The sequence below is a fragment of the Typopeltis vanoorti genome, chromosome 5 (assembly GCF_054136105.1).
Source record: "Typopeltis vanoorti isolate ZY-2024b chromosome 5, IOZ_Tvanoo_1.0, whole genome shotgun sequence".
NCBI classification, from domain to species: Eukaryota; Metazoa; Arthropoda; class Arachnida; order Uropygi; family Thelyphonidae; genus Typopeltis; species Typopeltis vanoorti.
Genome location: NC_143553.1, coordinates 90,071,699 through 90,093,215, shown reverse-complemented (window position 1 = coordinate 90,093,215; position 21,517 = coordinate 90,071,699). Strand labels below are relative to the sequence as shown.

General features: G+C 36.5%; 1 protein-coding gene across 1 annotated transcript in view; it reads left to right on the top strand.

Moving 5' to 3' along the window:
* The window catches only part of LOC150106640 (WW domain-binding protein 4), an 80,764-nt gene that overhangs the window by 21,189 nt on the left and 38,058 nt on the right, over nt 1–21,517 (top strand). The window contains exons 4-5 of the mRNA XM_090392593.1: nt 11,435–11,506; nt 14,408–14,618. Of these exons, the coding sequence (XP_090248719.1) occupies nt 11,435–11,506; nt 14,408–14,618 (283 nt within the window). The remainder of the gene's footprint in view (nt 1–11,434; nt 11,507–14,407; nt 14,619–21,517) is intronic.

Genomic DNA, 21,517 nt, shown 5'->3' with positions numbered 1-21,517 from the left:
CCCTTGGGCAATATAATATATAGGTACACTCGGAAATAAATAAAATAATTGTAAAAAAAGAGATTAAATAAAATAAATAAAAATCCTATATTTAAACATTGGTGCAGCCGGTAGGATTAACATTATGATAATATCCTCTATGGGGTGCTTAAGGGTCAAAGCTGTATAAGTGAGAGGAGACCTCCACATAGCCTTTAAAGGAATGCGGAGAACCGACCAGGGCTTCTGACCTAATGTCCAATCCTCACCTTCTCGTGGTGCACCCTGTTGGGTATCTACTTTGATACTGAATGAACGAGGATGGGCTGGCAATTTGGGATTTAGCCGACCAAATTGTATTCTTATTGGTTAAACCAAAATAAAAAATGATGGTACAACATGACAAAATTTCATGCCGGCTGGGGCGTCGCCCGGTTAAACAAGGCCCCCGTTGTTTTCGCCAGGGAACCAGGGCGAACAGCGAAAACTCAGCTACTGGAACAAATCTGAAAATAAACCCCAACTCAACATCACCAGAGTTAAAGATCGGCACTATCAATGTAAGAAGCCTGAATGGCAAAGAAATGGAGCTAGCTGAGGAATTAGATAAGTACCAGATCGACATAATAGGGGTGACTGAAACAAAAAAGACCAAAACTGGTGAGATCTTTCTGAGCAATAAATACAAAATGTTATATTCAGGCAATAACAATCAAGGAAAAGAAGGAGTAGCCATAGTATTCAACACAAAATACGACGCTAATCTTCTTGAATGGCAGTCAGTCTCAAGTAGAGTAATGTGGGCAAATATGAGAATGGGGAACTGGACAATGAGACTTATTTGTGCCTATGGTCCCACAGAAGGTTCTACTAAGGTAGAAGTGGAGGAATTTTTTGAGGCTTTAGAAAAAGCAACTGACACAATTAAAAAGGAAAAGTTGGTCCTTGTTGGGGATCTAAATAGTAGAGTAGGAAATGATTGTGAGATATACAAAAATATTTTGGGAAAATTTGGAGAAAAGAGCAAAGCTAATAATAATGGCAAATATCTGTTGGATTTCTGCTGAGGACATGGACTGGTTATTACTAACACCATGTTACAACATAAAAATGTGCACAAATTCACATGGAGAGAAGAGGCTAGGAATAAGAAAAGTCTCATTGACTATGTTATTGTTGATAGTGATGTTTTCTCCCTGGTGCAGGACACCAGAGTGTACAGAGGATTTGAAATTGGAAGTGATCACTATTTAGTCTTGAGCAGGATAAAATTGAATTTCATATTGAAAAGAATAACATGTAAGAAAGTTTTAAAGCGAATAAAAGTTGAGCAGCTCTCAGATGCAAACTGTAGACTAAAATACAGAAATATTATTGAAAAGAAAATGAAAGAGTTTGAGAACAGGAATCAAACCTTGGAGATTCAGTGGCAAACTCTGAAGGAAACATTGATTGATTCTGCCAGAGAGGCATGTGGTGAGGTTGTGTGCAAAGATAAAAAAATCAGAACTCCCTGGTGGACACAGGAAGTTAAAGAGGCAGTGAAGGAAAAGAAGAAAGCATATCAAAAGTTCCTGGCAAATAAGTCAGCTTTTACTCTTACAGAATACAGAGACAAATGTAAGAAAGCTAAACAGTGTGTAAAACTAGCTAAACAAAAGTCATGGGAGGACTATGGCAAGAATATAGAAAATAAATATCAAGAATGTGGCAAAATATTCTGGAGGTTGTTGAAGAAGCTTAGGAATGGAGGAAAGAGTGCTGTAAAAGGAATTAGAGATGATGAAGGTGAAATGAAAACAGGAGAAAAAGATATCCTTGAAGTATGGAGTAATTACTTTGAAAAACTGCTAAATGAAACAAGCAGTGATGACAGCACAGTGATAAAAAACACTGACCAGGCATGCAGTCAGGAATACATATCCATACTTGAAGTAGAAAAAGCCATCAGTGGCTTGAAATGTGGAAAGGCATCAGGAGTAGATGATATTCGACCAGAAATGCTGAAGTATGGTGGTATAAGAGTCTTACAGTGGCTGCACTGCATAGTTCAGAAAGCCTGGACAGAGGGACGAATTCCCGATGATTGGAGTAGAGCTCTCATAGTACCCATATATAAAAAGGGAAATAAAACTGAATGTGAGAATTACAGAGGTATTTCCCTACTGAGTGTCCCTGGCAAGATCTATGCAAGTATACTTGAGAAACGGTTGAGAAGAATTGTGGAAGAAAAGCTTGGTGAAGAACAAGCTGGATTCAGGCCAAATAGAGGCTGTCAGGATCAGATCTTCACTTTACGACAAATAGTCGAGAAAGCATGGGAATATAACAAAGATCTGTATTTAAGTTTTGTCGATTTGGAAAAGGCATATGACAAGGTGCCAAGAGAGAAGCTATTCAATACGCTGCAGTTATATGGTGTGAATGGGGCATTATACCAAGCAGTACTTAGTCTTTATTTGAGTTGTGAGTCAGCAGTTAGAATTGAAGGAAGTACAGGAAGATGGTTTAATGTTAAATCTGGTGTGAGACAAGGATGTACATTATCCCCTCTGTTATTCATTATCTATATGGATCACATTATGAAGGAATGTGGTATTAAACCTGATATCAAAATTTGAGATGTTAATGTCAGCTCTTTGCTTTATGCGGATGATGTTATACTTCTAAATAAATCCGCTACAAGACTGCAAGATTCTCTGACTAAATTGAATAGCTGTTGTAATAGATATGGTATGAAGGTCAGCAATAAAAAGACAAAGACAATGAAAATAGGCAGAATCATTGAAAATGTCAACTGTGTTGTGAATGGAGAACCTGTGGAACAAGTAAAACATTTCAGCTACTTAGGCACAATTTTTACTGAAGATGGTAAACTAAATATAGAAATAGACAACAGAATCAGCAAAGCTGGTATCGTGGGAAGTCAATTGAATAAATTCATATGGAATAAGAAAGAAATTAGTCGGAACACTAAATTAGCTGTATACAAGACTGTGTTCAAACCAATTTTAACTTATGGATCTGAGAGCTGGGTCAGAAGTAAAACACTTGACCAAAGACTAGAGACCGCAGATATGAGAGTCCTGAGAAAGATTAGAGGCGTGAACAGATGGCATCAATGGCAATATCATATTAAAAATGAGGATATTAGGAAAGAACTTGACATTGTCAGCATCCAGGAATGCGTTAGCAGAGCTAATCTCAGGTGGTATGGTCACTTAAATAGAATGGGAGAGGAAAGATTAGCAAAACAAGTGTTCTCTGCCAGGTTGGTAGGAAAACGACCCAGAGGAAGACCAAGATATAGGTGGATTGATACGGTACAAAGTGCCTTAGACGATAGAAATATAAGATCTGATAATGTTGGAGTCTTGACAAGTAACAGACTGATTTGGAGGAAAATTGTAGATAGGAAGTTAGTAATGATATAATTTTTTCATGTAGTACTGTCATATCCTGTACACCCCTTGAGGGTACATGGCAGGAATTTGATGATGATGATGATAATATCCTCTATATAATCTCTCATATATATTAACACAACCATTGCAGTCATAGCTTTCTCCTCTAATTGGACTCAAATCATTCAGTATCAGTAGCAGCAGCACCTCCTATTCTCATATCTTGTCTATCCTTCCTAAAAATACTATACCCTTTACACTTGATACCAGTTAGTATATCTGCTTCTGATAGCCAGACTTCACTAATTCCTGCAATCTGGGACCCCCAACATGTTTACCAAGGCAACAATACTCCTGGAATTCGTGTATAGACATAATAAGTTAACTGCATGTTTTTTTATCCTTGCTTAATAAGTTTGAACCAGACAAACACACAATTGTTTTTGATTCATCATTTCTATGATGATGCACATTCCTCTGCACAGTTACATAACATGGTCACTCTTTTGCACAGATTCTCACCGTTCCTCCCATCATAATCTAGCTATCCCTGACTATGTTAGGACTTATAACAATTAACTTTTCCAGACGGCTGAGAGTAAACACATTCAACATACACTGTCCCTCTTGTATAAATAAATTCCTCCCCATAAACTCACTCCACACATCTAGATACAACTGTTCTTACTAAATTGTTTGCCATCATAGGCCTTTTAATTTATTTCTATCATCATAATGCCAATTATGGGTATAGACCATATTGGTCTGTTCTAGTCTCATTATCCATCCAGTATCCTTTTTTGGGGGGGTCTACCCGCCTTCTCTTTCCAGTTGGCTTATTGTTATTATTGTTCCGGGCAACTCCAAGGAGTCGACAGACTCATCGAGGGAGGCCCTAACATCATGTCAAGAACAACTATTCGACATTGACACAGTATCTATCATACCTTGCCTTGAACTCATTCACAGTCGAAGCACCCACAACAGACTCTGGAAGCTTATTCCACTCATTCACCACTCTCCAAGTAAAAAACCTAGCTCTAACACCCTTGTCAAGAACGCTCTTGCCCAGCTTCCATGCATGGCCCCTAGTCCTCCCACCACCAGTCATATTTTCAAAAATATCTTCTGGATCAATCTTGTAGAAACCCTTCAGTAATTTGAATGTCTCAATCATATCACCCCTCCTTCGCCTATCGTCCAATCTCTGCACCCCACAAATCTTCAACCTATTCTCATAAGGTTCATTCCACAGACCTTCTATCATCTTGGTCACTCGTGATGGGGAGGAAGTGGATCCTCTCCACTTCCTCCCCCATCACGAAGAAACCATGGTGCCCATAACTGGGCACAGTAGTCCAGATGGGGTCTTATCAAGGCTTGATACAGAGGAACAACAACTTGTTTGTCTCTGCATGTTAAAGTATTTTTCAGAAGCCAAGTGATTTGATGAGCTGATTTAGTCACTTTTGCAATGTGTCCCTTAAACTTCAATTCCCTATCCACCAATATTCCCAAATCCCTGGCCTCATCAATCTCCTGGAGTATGGTTCCACCAATGCGATATACTGCTGCTATTCTTTTCATCCCAAAGTGCATAACCTTACACTTTGGCACATTAAACTGACATCCATTTTTCCTAGTCCAGTCCTCCAAACTATCCAAATAATCCTGTAACATTTTGACATCCTGTGCACTCACAATTGCTCTACCGAACTTTGCATCATCAGCAAACAAGTGAACACTTCCTCTCAAATCCTTTCCTATATCATTGATGAACAAATTGAAAAGCAGTGGTCCAAGAACAGAGCCCTGCAGCACACCAGTAGTCACAAGCCATCTTTGACTCCGCTCCTGCATAAACCACTCTCTGGTATCTCTCCCTCAACCCCCCCCCTCCCCATCCAACTCACCAACCCTATATCCATCCCCATCTGCTCCAGTTTACTGATTAGGGTTCCATCTAGTATCCTGTCAAAGGCCTTGGCAAGGTCCAGCAGCATCACCGCAAACCCATCATCCCCATCCAGTTCAGCCGTCACTGTTATAGAACGTGAGCAAGTCATTGAGGCATGATCCACCCTTCACAAAACCATGCTGTCCCCCATACAATATCACATCCATCCAATCCTGTATTCCCTTCTTGACTAATTTCTCTAAGACCTTGACAACGATTCCTGATATGCTAATCGGTCGGCAATTTACAACAGCAGTCTTGGAACCACCTTTATGCAGTGGAACTATTTTCCCCTCTTTCCACCCCCTAGGGACTAACCCAGACCCGAGACTCAAATTAAACAAAATGGTCAAGGGTACTGACAATTCTTTAGCTGCTTCTCGTACGACATGAGCTGGTATACCATCCATTCCCACAGATGTATTGACATTGAGGTTATGCAATATACTACTCACCTCCACTTCATTCACCACAATTCCCATATAATCTACTGGTTTATTCGTTTCTGCAATGTCATCACCTGGATGATATATACTTGCAAAGTGCTCACTCAGTAACTCAACTATATCAACTGATTCAGTTACCTCCCTACCATCGGCATTCTTTAAAATCATTCTGCCATGTACATTTTTCCTTTTACTTGCTACATATCTAAAAAACTGTTTAGGATTCTTGAAAGTTTATTTTTCACTTGGTTAGAGTATAATAAATTTAGTTTAATCCTTTATCCAAGTGTGAACAAACAAAGTTTGCGCCTGAAAGTATCTTCAGGACTGGGTTAAGGTGGTACAACACCAGGGCAACTCGTTGCAAAGGTGGAGCAAGCTACCAACACGCCTATCTCAGTATCTCCTATAATGCAAAACACATCTCCTTGCGGATATGTCTAATGTTATACATTAAGGGAAGAGCCACTTCCCAGACTAGTTTCGACCTTTATTGAGGTCTCTTCAGTGGGAGCCAGGCCCAAGTGGAGATATCAGGCAGAAGCATTAGGAGGTCATCTCCACCTATAGGAATTGCCAATTGGTGTGCCACCCATTATTCCTATAGGTGGAAATGGCCAAATCCTCAGATGTAATTACTAGATCATGCACTCTCTGACCCCTAGTATTTTCCATTACATGCTGTCACAGATAGTTATCCCTTAATAACCGCATAAAATCCAATTCCTTTCTCCCGTGTGTCCTCTCCTCAATCCAATCGATGCGACCATAGTTGAAATCTCCCATAATAATTACCCTCCTTCCACTCATTTCTTCTATTTGCTTGTGCATACTGTCACCACCATCTTTTCCATCACCTGGTCTTTAGCAGCACCCAATTGTATATTTAGTTCTGCTAGCCACAATCTCGCACCAAATTGCCTCAAATGTGTTCTTTTCTCTATCCTGCAATCAACTTCTATTCTCCTTGGCTGTAGCTCATCAGCTATCATCAACAATACTCCTCCCCCCATTTTATTCTCCCTGTCATTCCTGAACACACTATACCCATCACATTCAATCTAGTTATATCATCTACAGTCAGCCATGAGTCACTAATACCAATAACCTGTGGTCTGGAAGTGCCAACCATGGCCAAAAACTTTTCCTTCTTCTTCCTAATACTCCTAGCATTAGTGTACATGAATTTAAGATCCCTATTAGCCCCAACCCTACCTTGATGCCTTATATTAACTATCCCACTCTGATTTGTTGTCCTTATTCGCTCGGGCATTCATACATTCAACTGCCTCCCTAAGGACTGTATATCTACCCCACCCCCTTAATAAATCTAGTTTCCCTGAATTTGCACATCCACTACATTCAGCAACACTTTCTCAAGTCTCCTTACACCATAACCATTCAAATGCAAGCCATCCATCTTATATAGATCCTTTTGCCCATCGAACTCATTCCAGACAGCCACAAATTCCACACCACTCGTCATACATAACCCATGCATAAAGTCATTCGCAATTATGGCCCTTCTTTTAAACATTTCACTGTCATACCGTGGCAAAAGACTAATCATTCTAACTCTCTCACTCTTTTCTTTTGCTACCTCAAACAATTCATTCAGGTCTTCTATCATTTCCATTTTATCTCCTTTCAAATCATTCATACCTGCCACAACAATCATTTCGTTCACCCTTTCCTTTTGATCTCTAATAGACTCAGTTACATCCTTTATGGTTGCACCAGGTTGGTACGATTTTGTCAAATCCTCAACTAACACACCTCGTACTAACGAGTCTACATACAGCACTCTATCCTTCATTTTGTTCATGTTCACACTCATACGCCTATTTTTCCTGTCATACTTTTTATTATTGGCTGGTTCATTCAGTCGACTTTTGCTCATACGCTCTAGCTGCTATTTTGCCCTTTGTATCGCACCATTCAACAACGCGATCTTACTCATTGCATCTATCTCATCTTTTTTATTCTCTGTAAAACCATTAATACTATCATTCACACTCTCACAATTCTCTGGTACAACCTCACCGTTTCTTGTCATATCTCTATTTTCTTCATTCTGAAGTTTGACAAAAATATCACACTCACGATCCGAAATACACTTCAATTCCTCATTCTCCCTACATTTTCTACACACATTCACTCCTTTATTATCATCTAACCACACTCTGATCGCACCCTGCAAAGCATACATTTCGCGGATAGTACACTGAATCATCTTCTTTACATTACCGTTCTTGAAAGAAGATGGCGAACTATCATTACTGGCTGCCATTTTCCTTCATACTGGAGCCATACTAGTAACGTATTTTATCAAATTATAAATTATAAACACCAAAAACACACAAACAGATGCACTAACAAAGCAAGGCAAACAAAACTACGCAATATTAAAATAAATTTATCAACGATAACTAAAAATAACGCTAATCTTATCAGGAGCTTTCACGAACACTACACACTACGAATCCCTCTAGCGGCGACTTCCCGACATAGATTATGTTATAAAAAACTTTAGTACACTAACTACACTAATAAAACTACCATAATATACTAAAATTACACAATTAAATATAACAAAATATTAATAAATCAACAAAAATCACAAATCTTTCAGGAGCTTTCCGACAGTACGTCCTTTCACCAGCTAGCCTCGACACTAGTCCTGATATATTTTTATTTCAGTATATTTCAGTATTTGTTTAGGATATCAGGTGTTGGCCATTTGGTTTATATGTTCTATCCATTTTTGTTTATAATTGTTTAGTTTTTCTCCTGTTGATTTTGTTTTTAGTTCCTTTAAAATATCTTTGTTCCTTTTTTGGTCTAATAATGTATATTTTGCAATTTTCTTCTCATAAATCTAATTTCACTTGTTTTTTATTCTTTGTTTATTGCCCAAATTTCACCACCATATAATAATGTGGGCATTGCTAAAGTATTATATATTTTCAAGCATGTTTCTTTTGTACTATATTTGGGTTGAGTGTTCTATTTATCAGACCTATAATCTGTAAAAATTTTGAAGTTTTTAATTTTGTCTTTTTCTCCTTCATATGATATTTCACATCCAAGATAACTGAAAGTATTTGTCTGTTCTATTATTTTATTATTAACATGTTGACTGCCACGGCAATTTTCAGGATTTGGGTCTCAGAAGCCAATTTGATTTAATCATATCATATTATTCAAAACCCTAATTATAATGCATAGTAATCGCCAAAAAACATATAGAATGTGTTTTTTTGGAAAAAAAAGGTCAAACAAGTTATCTTGTGGTTGGCATGTGTAACAGAAAGTTCTTCGCAGTAGCCAACTACGAGTTAATTCGTACTCAGACACGCTTCAACTTGTCGTTGTTTCGCTAAAGCAGAGTTAGCGATATGTGTGTAAATTCGTCAGTAGTCAATCAAACTTAGTCGAGTACTTTACATTTACTTCTTTCTTGAGTATTTTGTTTTATAATTATTATTATAATATATATATAACCCCACAATATGGATAAGAAAAGACCACTGACTCAAGAAGAACTTGAGTACTACGCTAATCTAAGTGAGTCAGAATTTGCCGAGGTTTTTGCTGAGGATGGTTACGACAGTAGCGATTGTGAACCTTCTGAGGATTCGAGTGAGGAAAGCAAAGATGAAGTTATCCCTGAACCTGAAGATAATCCTGATAATTCCCAAGCAACAACATCAAATATGAATGATAATTTGTGGAATTATCGTTCATATTTGATCCTGAAATTTATTTTCCAAGAGAATGTTGGTTTGAAACTGGACACAACAGATTTTACAGTACAAACATTGGTGGACTTATTTTTTTAGAAGAGTTTCTTGCATTATTGGTTGAACAAACTAATTTATATGCTTAGCAAGAAATTGCAAAACTTCCACGAGTTAGAAAATCTCACAAGGCATCACAATGGAAGGACGTCAGTGTCGCAGAAATGAAAGTTTGTATTGGACTTTTATTACAAATGTTCCCTTATTCTTTTCCAACAATAGAGCGTTACTGGAGTAGAAGCCCACTTTATAATATAATGTTTTGGCGATCACATATGAGTCGAAATAGATTCCAGTTATTGCATTATTTTCACTTCACTGATAACTCAATACCATCTTCCAACAGACTATACATGTACCAGATAAAAATATCTGTATCGACAAATCAGTGATGCTGTGGCATGGAAGATTAAGTTTCTGCCAGTATATACAAAATAAAAAACCCAAATACGGAATCAAACTTTATGAACTATGTGAGTCCGATGGTCTTGTTATGAAAATAAAAATTTACTCCAGTAAATCCAAAGAAATATAAGACATATAAGGAACTTTTTCGAACAGCAAGGAATAGAGAAGACTGGAAGATCCTGCTCAAGAGAAGACTCAACCTGTCTTAGACGGAAGAGAAGAAGAAGAAGAAGAAAAATCTGAAGAAACTGACCATAATTTGGGTCACACTACTGAAGTTGTTTTGCATTTACTGGAGGAATATCTCAATATGGATTGCATATTATATATGGATAATTTTTATAATTCTGTTACTCTTACAAAATTATTGACTGCACAAAAAACTTATCTGTGCGGAACACTGCATAATAACAGAAAGGGAAATCCCATAGAGGTGGTAAATCGAAAATTGAAAAAGGGGGAGGTTTTTTGGCAGCGAAATGGTCCTGTTATAATATGTAAATGGAAAGACAAACAAGAAGTACTTTGTATTTCTAACATGCATGTTGTTGAAATGGTAGAGTTGTCCAACTGCAATGGAAAATTTTCGATGAAACCAAACATAATTAGAGATTATAATAAGGGAATGTCCGCCATTGACCAATCAGATCAAATGCTGTTGTACTACTCAGCTCTAAGAAAGACCATTAGATGGCCCAATAAAATTGCATTACATATTATAGAAATATCGGTGTGTGTGTGTGTGTGTGTATATATATATACACACACACACACAATGCATTCAAAAATTTTTTCATAGAGACTAATTCTAACATAAAACTTATAAAATTTAACTAACTTAACTAAAAAACTAATTTAACTCACTTTCTCACTCCTTGCTCTTGCTTCTTCCAACAGCCCTTTCATATAATTTCTCATGCAGTATTTATTACAAGACAAATTGTTTGTTCTTGCCAAAACTACCATCTCTTTTCTTTTCTGCTTTTCAATTACATTTGTTAATTTTTTTATTTTATCACTCAGAAAACTCAAAGCAATCATACAGTCATCTGCCAGTCACGTTTTATGATTGAATCTCCATACCGTGTAGTATCCTTTTTGTTAATAATTGATTTTACCCACTAATTATTGTCTTTACATGAAATCTTGCTTGATTTAATGCTTGTTTTTTTTTTTTTTTTGTCTGATGACTGTCTAATTATGTCCCTGATAGTGAACAGAAACCTTCTTCAGTAATCTACAAATTAAGAGAATTTATTAAATGATATTATCCATCAATAGTTTTATGGAACAGCTTTACTAAAGTTATGATATGCTATCAGAGAAAAAAAAAAAGTGGTTGCAAATGTAAAATTCACATTTGCATCCTATCCTATATCTTAGTTATATTTGTTATTTTTTTTATTAAGTTTTGCATCATTTTTTCAATTGTTTTAACAGCTTCAGAAGAAAGGACAAAAACAATATGAAGAAGAACAAAGTCTTGAAAAGGAAATGAGAAAGATTGAAGAGGTGAGAATAGATATCAATAGACTGTTTTATTATAGTTATTTTTTGCTAATCATCAGTTATTTGTTGGATGACTATTTAATGTTTTTTTGTTATATTTAGGTAGTAGATGATTTTCATCGATTGATGCAAAACCACTACTACCTTGCTTGTTGGACACCTGAAGCATCTTGAAAATATGCATGTTTGATCTTTAGGATTCTTGGATTACATATTTTGCAGCTAGGTGCTAATGTGCCATAGTTTTACATTTTTTCAACTTTTGTATCAAATCTCCCCCCCAATTATGTCAGGGTTCCACCGTTGTTAGATCTTATATCTAATAAATTTTTATCTGCAGTTCACTTCGTTTGACCATTCTATCCTACATTAATTCTAGCTCTGCGTCAATGTTCTTGAAAGATAACAATGTCAGTTTTCTTTCTGATATCTTCATTTTAATTATTCTTTCATTAATGTTATTTATTCACTCCGATTTTTTTTTTTTTCCTCAGAACTCATCTTTTGTCTCTCAGTTTTGATCAGTTGTTTTATTTTCAGTGTGGCTCTCAGACCCATAAGCCAAAATTGGTTTTGATTACTGTAAGTTTAATGTTTCAGTTATGGTGAATAGAAATTTGAAGTTCAAGGTCACATAGCAAAAAATGGAATTCAGCTCAGAGGATAATTGCAATGCTGAAACGAACACTGACATGTAAATATAGGGAAGTCGTTTTGTCCCTTTACAAGGCTTCGATATAATCTCACTGGACTACTGTGTGCAGATGTGGTCACCTGGGTTTCGAGAGGATGAGGAAGCTGTGAAAAAGGTGCAAAAAAACAGTTACAAAGATGATCGAGTAGTTTGAGTTTGAGTATGAGTATGAGGAGGATAAATCCAAAATATGTGGACTACATACACTAGTAAACTGGAAAAAGAAGAGTGACACGATGATCAAAGTCATGAAAGTTCTGAATGGGTGTTATAGGATATCATCTGAGGAAAATTTTTATTATAACAGAAGGTGGAGACAGAACATGAGGACTCATCCTTGGAAGTTAAGTTTGTGCATGTAGTCAGAAGTACATATCAATATCTTTGAGATAAAAAAAAAAAAAAAGGCATCAAACACTTCAATGTGGAAAATGCAGTGTATTCTATAGTGCATGATATTCAGCTAGAAATTTTCACATATTGAGGTATAAAAGGTTTAACACTAGTGCACTGTATAATTGCATTGCAGGTGATTAGTGTGGAGCTTTCCTACCACCTACCTATTAAAAAGAAAGAAAGAAAACTCAGTGTGAGAATTATAGAGGAATTTATCTATTGAGTGTCCCAGGTAAAACTTACATGAGCATACTTGAAAAAATTCTAAGAAAAATTGTGGAAGAGTAACCTGGGAAGAACAAGCTGGGTTCAGCCATAGTAGGGATTGATTTTCAGGATCACATTTTCGCTTTAAGATGGGTAGTTGCAAATGATGGGAATGTAACGAGGATCTGTATTTAAGTTTCGTATACATAGAAAAGGCATTTGGCAAGGTGTCAAGCTATGCAAGCTTTTGTCATGAATGTTGACATTGCCTACACCAAACATAATAGCATCTCTCCATGGTAAGTTTGCATTCCATCCTGCAACCTCTCACTTCGTCAACTACAGAAGTCTCATACTCCATATCTGTCTATCTGCAATTGTTTGATGCACACACAGAGCAGTCCACTGATTTCTTGCCCATCTATACTGATACCTGTGTTGGCTGTGCTGCTGTGTTTCTTGACATTACTATCTCCCACCTGATTGCAGTAATTATACAGCAGAGTTGCATGCCATTCAACTTGCATTTGTGCATATAAAAGAAAACTGCTACCAAAAGTGTGTAATTTATACAGACTCAATGAGCTCTTTGCAGGCTATCTCTTCTCCTATGTATAATCCACATCCAATGATGTATAAGGTGTTACACCTGTTGTGCAAAACAAAAAACCCTTAATCAGTTGAGCCAACAAGGAAGTGCACGCTCTCTCTGATGAAGACATCTAGAACAGAGACAATCAGAGCTAGTGTGCATTTATCGTGCATAGCTATCAGAGTGGTGTTCAGTGATCTGATAACTTTGAATTTACTGTGTAATGTAATTTTTTTAAAGTTATTGTGCCTATAATGGTAGCCCCTGATAGAAGAAGTGCCACCAGTATTTGCAAGAATATTTAATATTTGAATTTATATCATCATTTACCAAGGAAACAATGAAAAGGGTGAAGGAATTATTATTTTTAAATTGAGAAATTTATTATTGATAACACTTATATTTATTTAACATGATGGGGGTCGATGAGGGATCAAGGATTCCATGAAGGGGTCGATGGTCTAAAATGTTTCCCGCCCCTGGATCAGTGACTAGAAATCACAGATATGAGAGCTCTGGAGAAAATTATAAAGTGAATAGGTGACATCAATGGCAGAACTATATTAAAAATAAAGACATCAGAAAAGAACTTGAAATTATTCTTCAAGATAAATGTTTTAGTTAATAAGTTAAACATTTTAGAATGTCTTATCCAATTTGATTACATATTGGATTCCATTCTTAACTGAATGGAAGATGAAAAATTAGCAGAGAGAGAGAGAGAGAAGCAGGAGCTGTAGTTAATGAGAACTAATATACACGGTAACTATCTGAAATGCTGAAATAAAGCATTTTGAATTTAACCTCTTTCAAGATTTTTTGCTTTTACAAAATGAAAGCACTCAGCTTGATAAATGATATGGAAAAAAACACTTGAATTATTGGTATGAAAACTATATGAGCTATCCATTGAAGAGAAATATGAGAAAATTGTAGCACATAACGTAATAAATATATTGTTTATTGAAAAAAAGACTTGCTTTAACACAATTTTTTTTTTTTTTATTTATTTCAGAAAGCACTTAAAGCTTTTAAGAAGGACATTGAAAATGATCCAGAATTAGCAGCAAAATATATTAAGGTTAAGCCACAACAACAGCAAAAGAAAGAAATAACTGTTAATTCAGAAAATGATAGTGTCCACGAGAAGATTCCTGATGTGAAATCCTGGTTTGAAGCAGTTTCAGATGAAGGTTATACATATTACTGGAACTCAGAAACTGGAGGTATGCTCTTTTTAATGTTTAAAAATCTGTACTAGATATATATATATATATAGTACAGTTGATCGTTTATTTGTATGATATGGTATACCTTATGATATAGGCTTAGTTAATATTATGTTTTGTACTCCATTTAGGGCTAAAAATCTGAAGCTTATTTTACTGTATAGAGTGGTGGTGGTGCTGATCTCAATTTAGTCCTTTTGAGGAAAAAGTACAAAAAACCTATTGACTAATATCCAAAAACCTGATTTATTCATGTAAATGGTTTATATTAAATGCAGGTGATGTTCTATCCAAAATGAGATAGAGTAGTGACCTTTTTCTACTGCACAAACTGTTTTACCAATTTGATATTTTAGCCTTTTTTTCATTTCTGTTTTGAAATGTCTGATTCATTGTTCAGTATTTTATAATTTTGGGAGCCTTTTATGATCTTACTTCTGTAGGGAACAAACAAACAGCACACATCCTCACCCCCCTTTTTTATTAATTTTTCATTAATTATGATCATAACTATTTGCAATATTAATTGCCAAAAAACTTTGTGGTGCATGAAAAAGTAAAAATCCATTGTTCAGTTAATGTATTCCAAACTTGCATTCTACTTTACAGAATAATTAGAATAAAAAATTCTTTACCTTCTGGAGCTTTTCTGTTTAAAGCAATAACAGGAAAAAAAAGTAACAAACCTGGAAAACTGAAAATGAGAAATGATGTTTCAGAAATTTTCTTTGGTAAACAAAGTTTATTTATGGAGATGGGCAAATCAATTCAAATAATTCCAAAATTTGTGTTCACCATGAAAAAGAAAAAAAAAGTAGCTTGCACATATTTCATAGCCAATTAAGCAAGTAATGTGGTAATTTATAATTCCAAGTGAAAACAATACAACAAATATCAGCATTTTCTTTTTTGGAAATTATGGAGACAACTACCGTGTTTGAATAAAAACTTTAGTTTAATGTTACGAAAATTTTACAATTCGACGTTTCGACCTTTATGTCAAGGTCATCTTCTGGAGCGTACAAATATACACAAGAAACAAGCTATACTACAATCATACTGGTTCGTTAAAGACACTGACTAACCGCTACCACAATTGTTGGCCTGACCTCTGGTGAAAAAATAAAAAATAAAAAATAAAATAAAATGCAATAAAATAAAAAAAATTATACATCAATGCTAGAGTCCTATTATTTGTGTTGTCTACTATATACATATATTAACATCATTCCATCCAGTTGGAGTGGAATGGTTTCTAATACTAGCAGATTGGCTAGAGTCCTGACTTATGTTGAATCTTTCATATTAGGTTGGCTGAATGTGTGCCATCCAGATCCTTGGAATTTTCATACCATCTTTATTGATGATATTTGAGTGGTTTATCAGGATTTCGCAGGATTCTTTAAATTTTCTTTCGTACCATGTTTTTGTGCGGTGTAAGGAGCAGGTGCTTTTCCAGTTGATTTGGTGTAAGGTGTTAAGTGCATGGTCTGAGAGGCCTGCTTCACCATAATGGTTATATTTAATGTGTCTAATGTGTTCTTTCTTGCGTATAGGGATTGTCCGTCCTGTTTCACCAATGTACGGTAAGTTACAGCAGCAGATGCAATAGACTCCAGGATGTGCTAATGGGAGGAGAGGATCCTTAGAGGAGCAGAATATGGTTTTAAGTTTAGTGGGTGGTTTAAATGTGGCATTGAGGTTATAATGTTGTATGATTCTGTTGATTTTTTCTGATAACCCTTTAATGTATGGGATGGCTATGGTTTTACTGTAATCTAGATTTGTTTTTGTTGTGGTTTTATAGAGTATTTTATTGACAGTATTTTTGTTATAGCCACTGTTTATGAATGTGTCACTAATGATTTTTAGTTCTTGTTTCAGGGCTTGCTGGTTAGAGCAAATAGTTGTGGCTCTGTTTTTAAGGGTGTTTATGACTCCATATTTTTGTGTTGGGTGGTGGTATGAATTCGCATAACATATGTATTGTATGTTATTGGCCCGTGTGTGTCGGTTTTCGGTAGACCGTGAAGGATAGACTGCCTGAAGGAAGACGTGTAACTAGTGTGTCTAGGAACGGGAGCGAATTTTGGTTTTCGATTTCGATGGTAAATTGTATGCGTTTGTGTTGTTTGTTTAGGTGGCTGAGGAATGTGTTTAGCGTTTGTCGCCCGTGCGGCCAGATCGCGAACACGTCGTCAACGTATCTGAGCCAGATTGTCGGTCGAAGCGTGGCAGAATCAAGAGCCCTTTGCTCAAAGGTTTCCATGTAGAAGTTCGCGATTGGGGGGGATAATGGTGAGCCCATGGCTGTACCTTCCTTTTGTAGGTAGAATTTGTTTTGCCACACGAAGTAACCAGACTTTAGTACGTGGGCAAAGTGGGCCGTAATATCGGGCGGAAATTTGTTCTGTAGTAGGAGAATTGTGTCATTGATGGGAACATTAGTGAAAAGGGCAGAAACGTCAAAACTGATTAATAAGTCGTCTTTGTCGAGTGTTATGTTTTTGATTTTGTTTATAAAGTGTTGTGTGTTTTTTATGTAGGAGGGGGAATGACCTACCAACTCCTTGAGTGTTGCCGCTAATTTCTTGGCTAGGTGGTAATTGGGACTGTCTATTCCTTCCACTATTGGTCGAAGGGGCATATTTTGTTTGTGTATTTTCGGAACCCCATATATTCTGGGGGTGCGGGCGTAGTGGGGTTTGAGTTTTTTAACTGTGTCTGGTGGCCAAGAAGTGACAGACTTTAGTAGTTTTTCTGTTTTATCCTTGATCCTTTTTGTTGGGTTATAATTTACCATTTTATGTGTGTTGTTATCGGCTACTAGTTGGTTCATTTGCAGTATGTATATTGACCTGTCAAGGACAACAGTGGCACTGCCTTTATCAGCTTTCGTTATTATTATGTTTTGTTTGGCTTTTAATGATTTAATTGCTGCTAATTCTGTTTTAGTCAGGTTGTTCTGTATGGTTTTCTTGGTGTTTATGACATTACTGGTTTCTAGTCGTATTTTGTCTGCTATATTGTTAGGTAGGGATCTGATGCCTCTTTCAATGTGGTAGATAAAATCCAGTTTGTTTACCTTTTTAGGCGCTATTGCGTAGATCAGTCCTTTATTCAGCAGCGTGAGTTCGCCGTTGTTCAGGGTGTGGCTTGATATGTTGATCACATGGTTCTTGCTTGTCGGTGGTTGGTCGCTCCTTGTCTCCCTTGTTTGTTGTTCATTGTTGTTTCTCGGGGAGGAAGTCCTCTGATTGGCCGTCATATTTTGCCGTTGTTTCAACCTGTGGAATTTTTTCTTGAGTTTTTCTTTATTCTTTTCCAGGGTATGCTTGGCCGAATTGTCAGTAATTCTTTCAAGTGTTTGTAGAATGTCTGGATTAACATAGTTCGATAGTTCTGATTGTAATTTAGAAACTAGATTTTGTGTTGTAGCTAGGTTTCGGCGGGCTGTTTGGATCTGTTCTCTAAGCATTGCTTTTTCTGTGCGGTCATAGATACGGAGTGCCTTAGCGGACATAAATTTTTTTATTTTTTATTTATTTATTTTTTTTAGCCTGATGCAGATTGGAATGAGGTTATTGTCTCTGCATCTTTTAAAAAGGCCAGTCGATTAATCAGGAGAGAAATACGAATCTTTAGCTTACCATAGCGATTGCAGTGCTTGTGGGTATCATTTCCATGGATGATCTGAATCCTTTCTTTCAGGCTTGCATGGTGATCTGAATGCATTTTTGGAAATTATGGAGACAACTACCGTGTTTGAATAAAAACTTTAGTTTAATATTACTAAAATTTTACAATTCGACGTTTTGACCTTTATGTCAAGGTCATCTTCTGGAGCGTACAAATATACACAAGAAACAAGCTATACTACAATCATACTGGTTCGTTAAAGACACTGACTAACCACTGCCACAATTGTTGGCCTGACCTCTGGTGAAAAAAAAAATAAATAAAAAATAAAATAAAATGCAATAAAATAAAAAAAATTATACATCAATACTAGAGTCCTATTATTTGTGTTGTCTACTATATACATATATTAACATCATTCCATCCAGTTGGAGTGGAATGGTTTCTAATACTAGCAGATTGGCTAGAGTCCTGACTTATGTTGAATCTTTCATATTAGGTTGGCTGAATGTGTGCCATCCAGAAAATCCAGGCTGAATGTGTGCCACCGTGGGGGGGATAATGGTGAGCCCCATCCAGGGCTCACCATTATCCCCCCCCAATCGCGAACTTCTACATGGAAACCTTTGAGCAAAGGGCTCTTGATTCTGCCACGCTTCGACCGACAATCTGGCTCAGTTACGTTGACGACGTGTTCGCGATCTGGCCGCACGGGCAACAAATGCTAAACACATTCCTCAGCCACCTAATCAAACAACACGAACGCATACAATTTACCATCGAAATCGAAAACCAAAATTCGCTCCTGTTCCTAGACACACTAGTTACACGTCTTCCTTCAGGCAGTCTATCCTTCACGGTCTACCGAAAACCGACACACACGAGCCAATACATACATGCGAATTCATACCACCACCCAGCACAAAAATATGGAGTCATAAACACCCTTAAAAACAGAGCCACAACTATTTGCTCTAACCAGCAAGCCCTGAAACAAGAACTAAAAATCATTAGTGACACATTCATAAACAATGGCTATAACAAAAATACTGTCAATAAAATACTCTGTAAAACCACAACAAAAACGAATCTAGATTACAGTAAAACCATAGCCATCCCATACATTAAAGGGTTATCAGAAAAAATCAACAGAATCATACAACATTATAACCTCAATGCCACATTTAAACCACCCACTAAACTTAAAACCATATTCAGCTCCTCTAAGGATCCTCTCCTCCCAGGAGAGGATCCTGAGAGGATGCAATAGACTTCTCCTGGAGTCTATTGCATCCGCTGCACCTGTAACTTACCATACATTGGTGAAACAGGATGGACAATCCCTATACGCAAGAAAGAACACATTAGACACATTAAATATAACCATTATGGTGAAGCAGGTCTCTCAGACCATGCACTTAACACCTTACACCAAATCAACTGGAAAAGCACCTGCTTCTTACACCGCACAAAAACATGGTACGAAAGAAAATTTAAAGAATCCTGCGAAATCCTGATAAACCACCCAAATATCAACAATAAAGATGGTATGAAAATTCCAAGGATCTGGATGGCACACATTCAGCCAACCTAATATGAAAGATTCAACATAAGTCAGGACTCTAGCCAATCTGCTAGTATTAGAAACCATTCCACTCCAACTGGATGGAATGATGTTAATATATGTATATAGTAGACAACACAAATAATAGGACTCTAGCATTAATGTATAATTTATTTTATTTTATTTTATTTATTTATTTATTTTTTATTTTATTTATTTATTTTTCACCAGAGGTCAGGCCAACAATTGTGGTAGCGGTTAGTCAGTGTCTTTAACGAACCAGTATGATTGTAGTATAGCTTGTTTCCTGTGTATATTTGTACACTCCAGAAGATGACCTTGACATAAAGGTCTAAACGTTGAATTGTGAAATTTTAGTAATATTAAACTAAAGTTTTTATTCAAACATGGTAGTTGTCTCCATAATTTCCAAAAATACATTCGAATCACCATGCAAGCCTAAAAGAAAGGAAGCAGCATTTTCTGTTTGTCAGTATATCTAATGCATTGATAATTTTAAAGTTCATTACAGTACGCTACAATTAATATTTATCCAGCAGACAGGTAAGATCACTATTGTTTGAAAGGAAAGTGACCTCTCCAGTATACTTTGGGAGAGAACTGGTGGTTGTGAAAAGAAAAGCTTAAGATTGTTGAAAGAGTGGAGGTTATCTGGCATTGTACAGTAGGTGGATGGTTGTATTAGATCATGGATCATTGCTTACAACAAATTTATAGCATCTCTTTCAGATTGATTGATGACATTAGAAAGGGAAGCTGTTGGAGTTGGGGACATATTAAAGTCAACTAGGTTAATACTGCATTTGCAGTAATCAGTCTTCAGAGATAAGAATTTGAAGAGCTGAGTAATTTCAAGAATCTGGAGAGCAGTAATGACAGCAAATGAGTATAACTGAATGGTACAAGGAAATCTTAAGCCAGGGAAAGTCAAAACAAGAGCATTCCAGATTTGGCATTCCCCTAACATGAAATATCAGCTTGCACAAAGGCACAAGTACCCCCCCCCCCTCATAATGAGGTAGAAGAGATCATATAGGTTATAATTTGGACAGCCAACATTGGCTAATGCTAATATCTCTCTATGGTGAAAAACTGTGCCAATTTGTTATTGGCACATTAAAGAGACTGGTTTTATGCCAAGCATTAAGTAAATTTTACAAGTGTTCAATTCAATTGGTGCAATGACTTTTAAACTTCATTCCTTTTAGAATCCAGGAAATGATTGACCCCCAACTCAACATCATCAGAGATCAAGATTGGCACCATCAACACAAGAAGCATCAATGGAAAAGAAATGGAACTAGCAGAAGAATTGGATAAATACCAGATCAACATAATAGGTGTTACCGAAACAAAGAAGACAAAAGCAGGTGAGATCTTTCTGAGCAACGATTACAAGATGTTATATTCAGGAAATAACAATCAGGGAAAAAGAATAGCTATAAACACTAAATATGAGGATAATCTTCTTAAATGGTAGGCGATATCAAGTAGAGTGATATGGGCATAATCAGAATGGGGAACTGGACACGAGACTTCTTTGTGCTTATGTTAGGAAGTTTTCAAGGTATTAGAGAAGGCAGCTGACACAACAACAACAAAAAAAGTTGGTCCTTGTTGGAGATCTAAACAGCAGAGTAGGAAATGATTACCAGTCATAGGAATGTTTTGA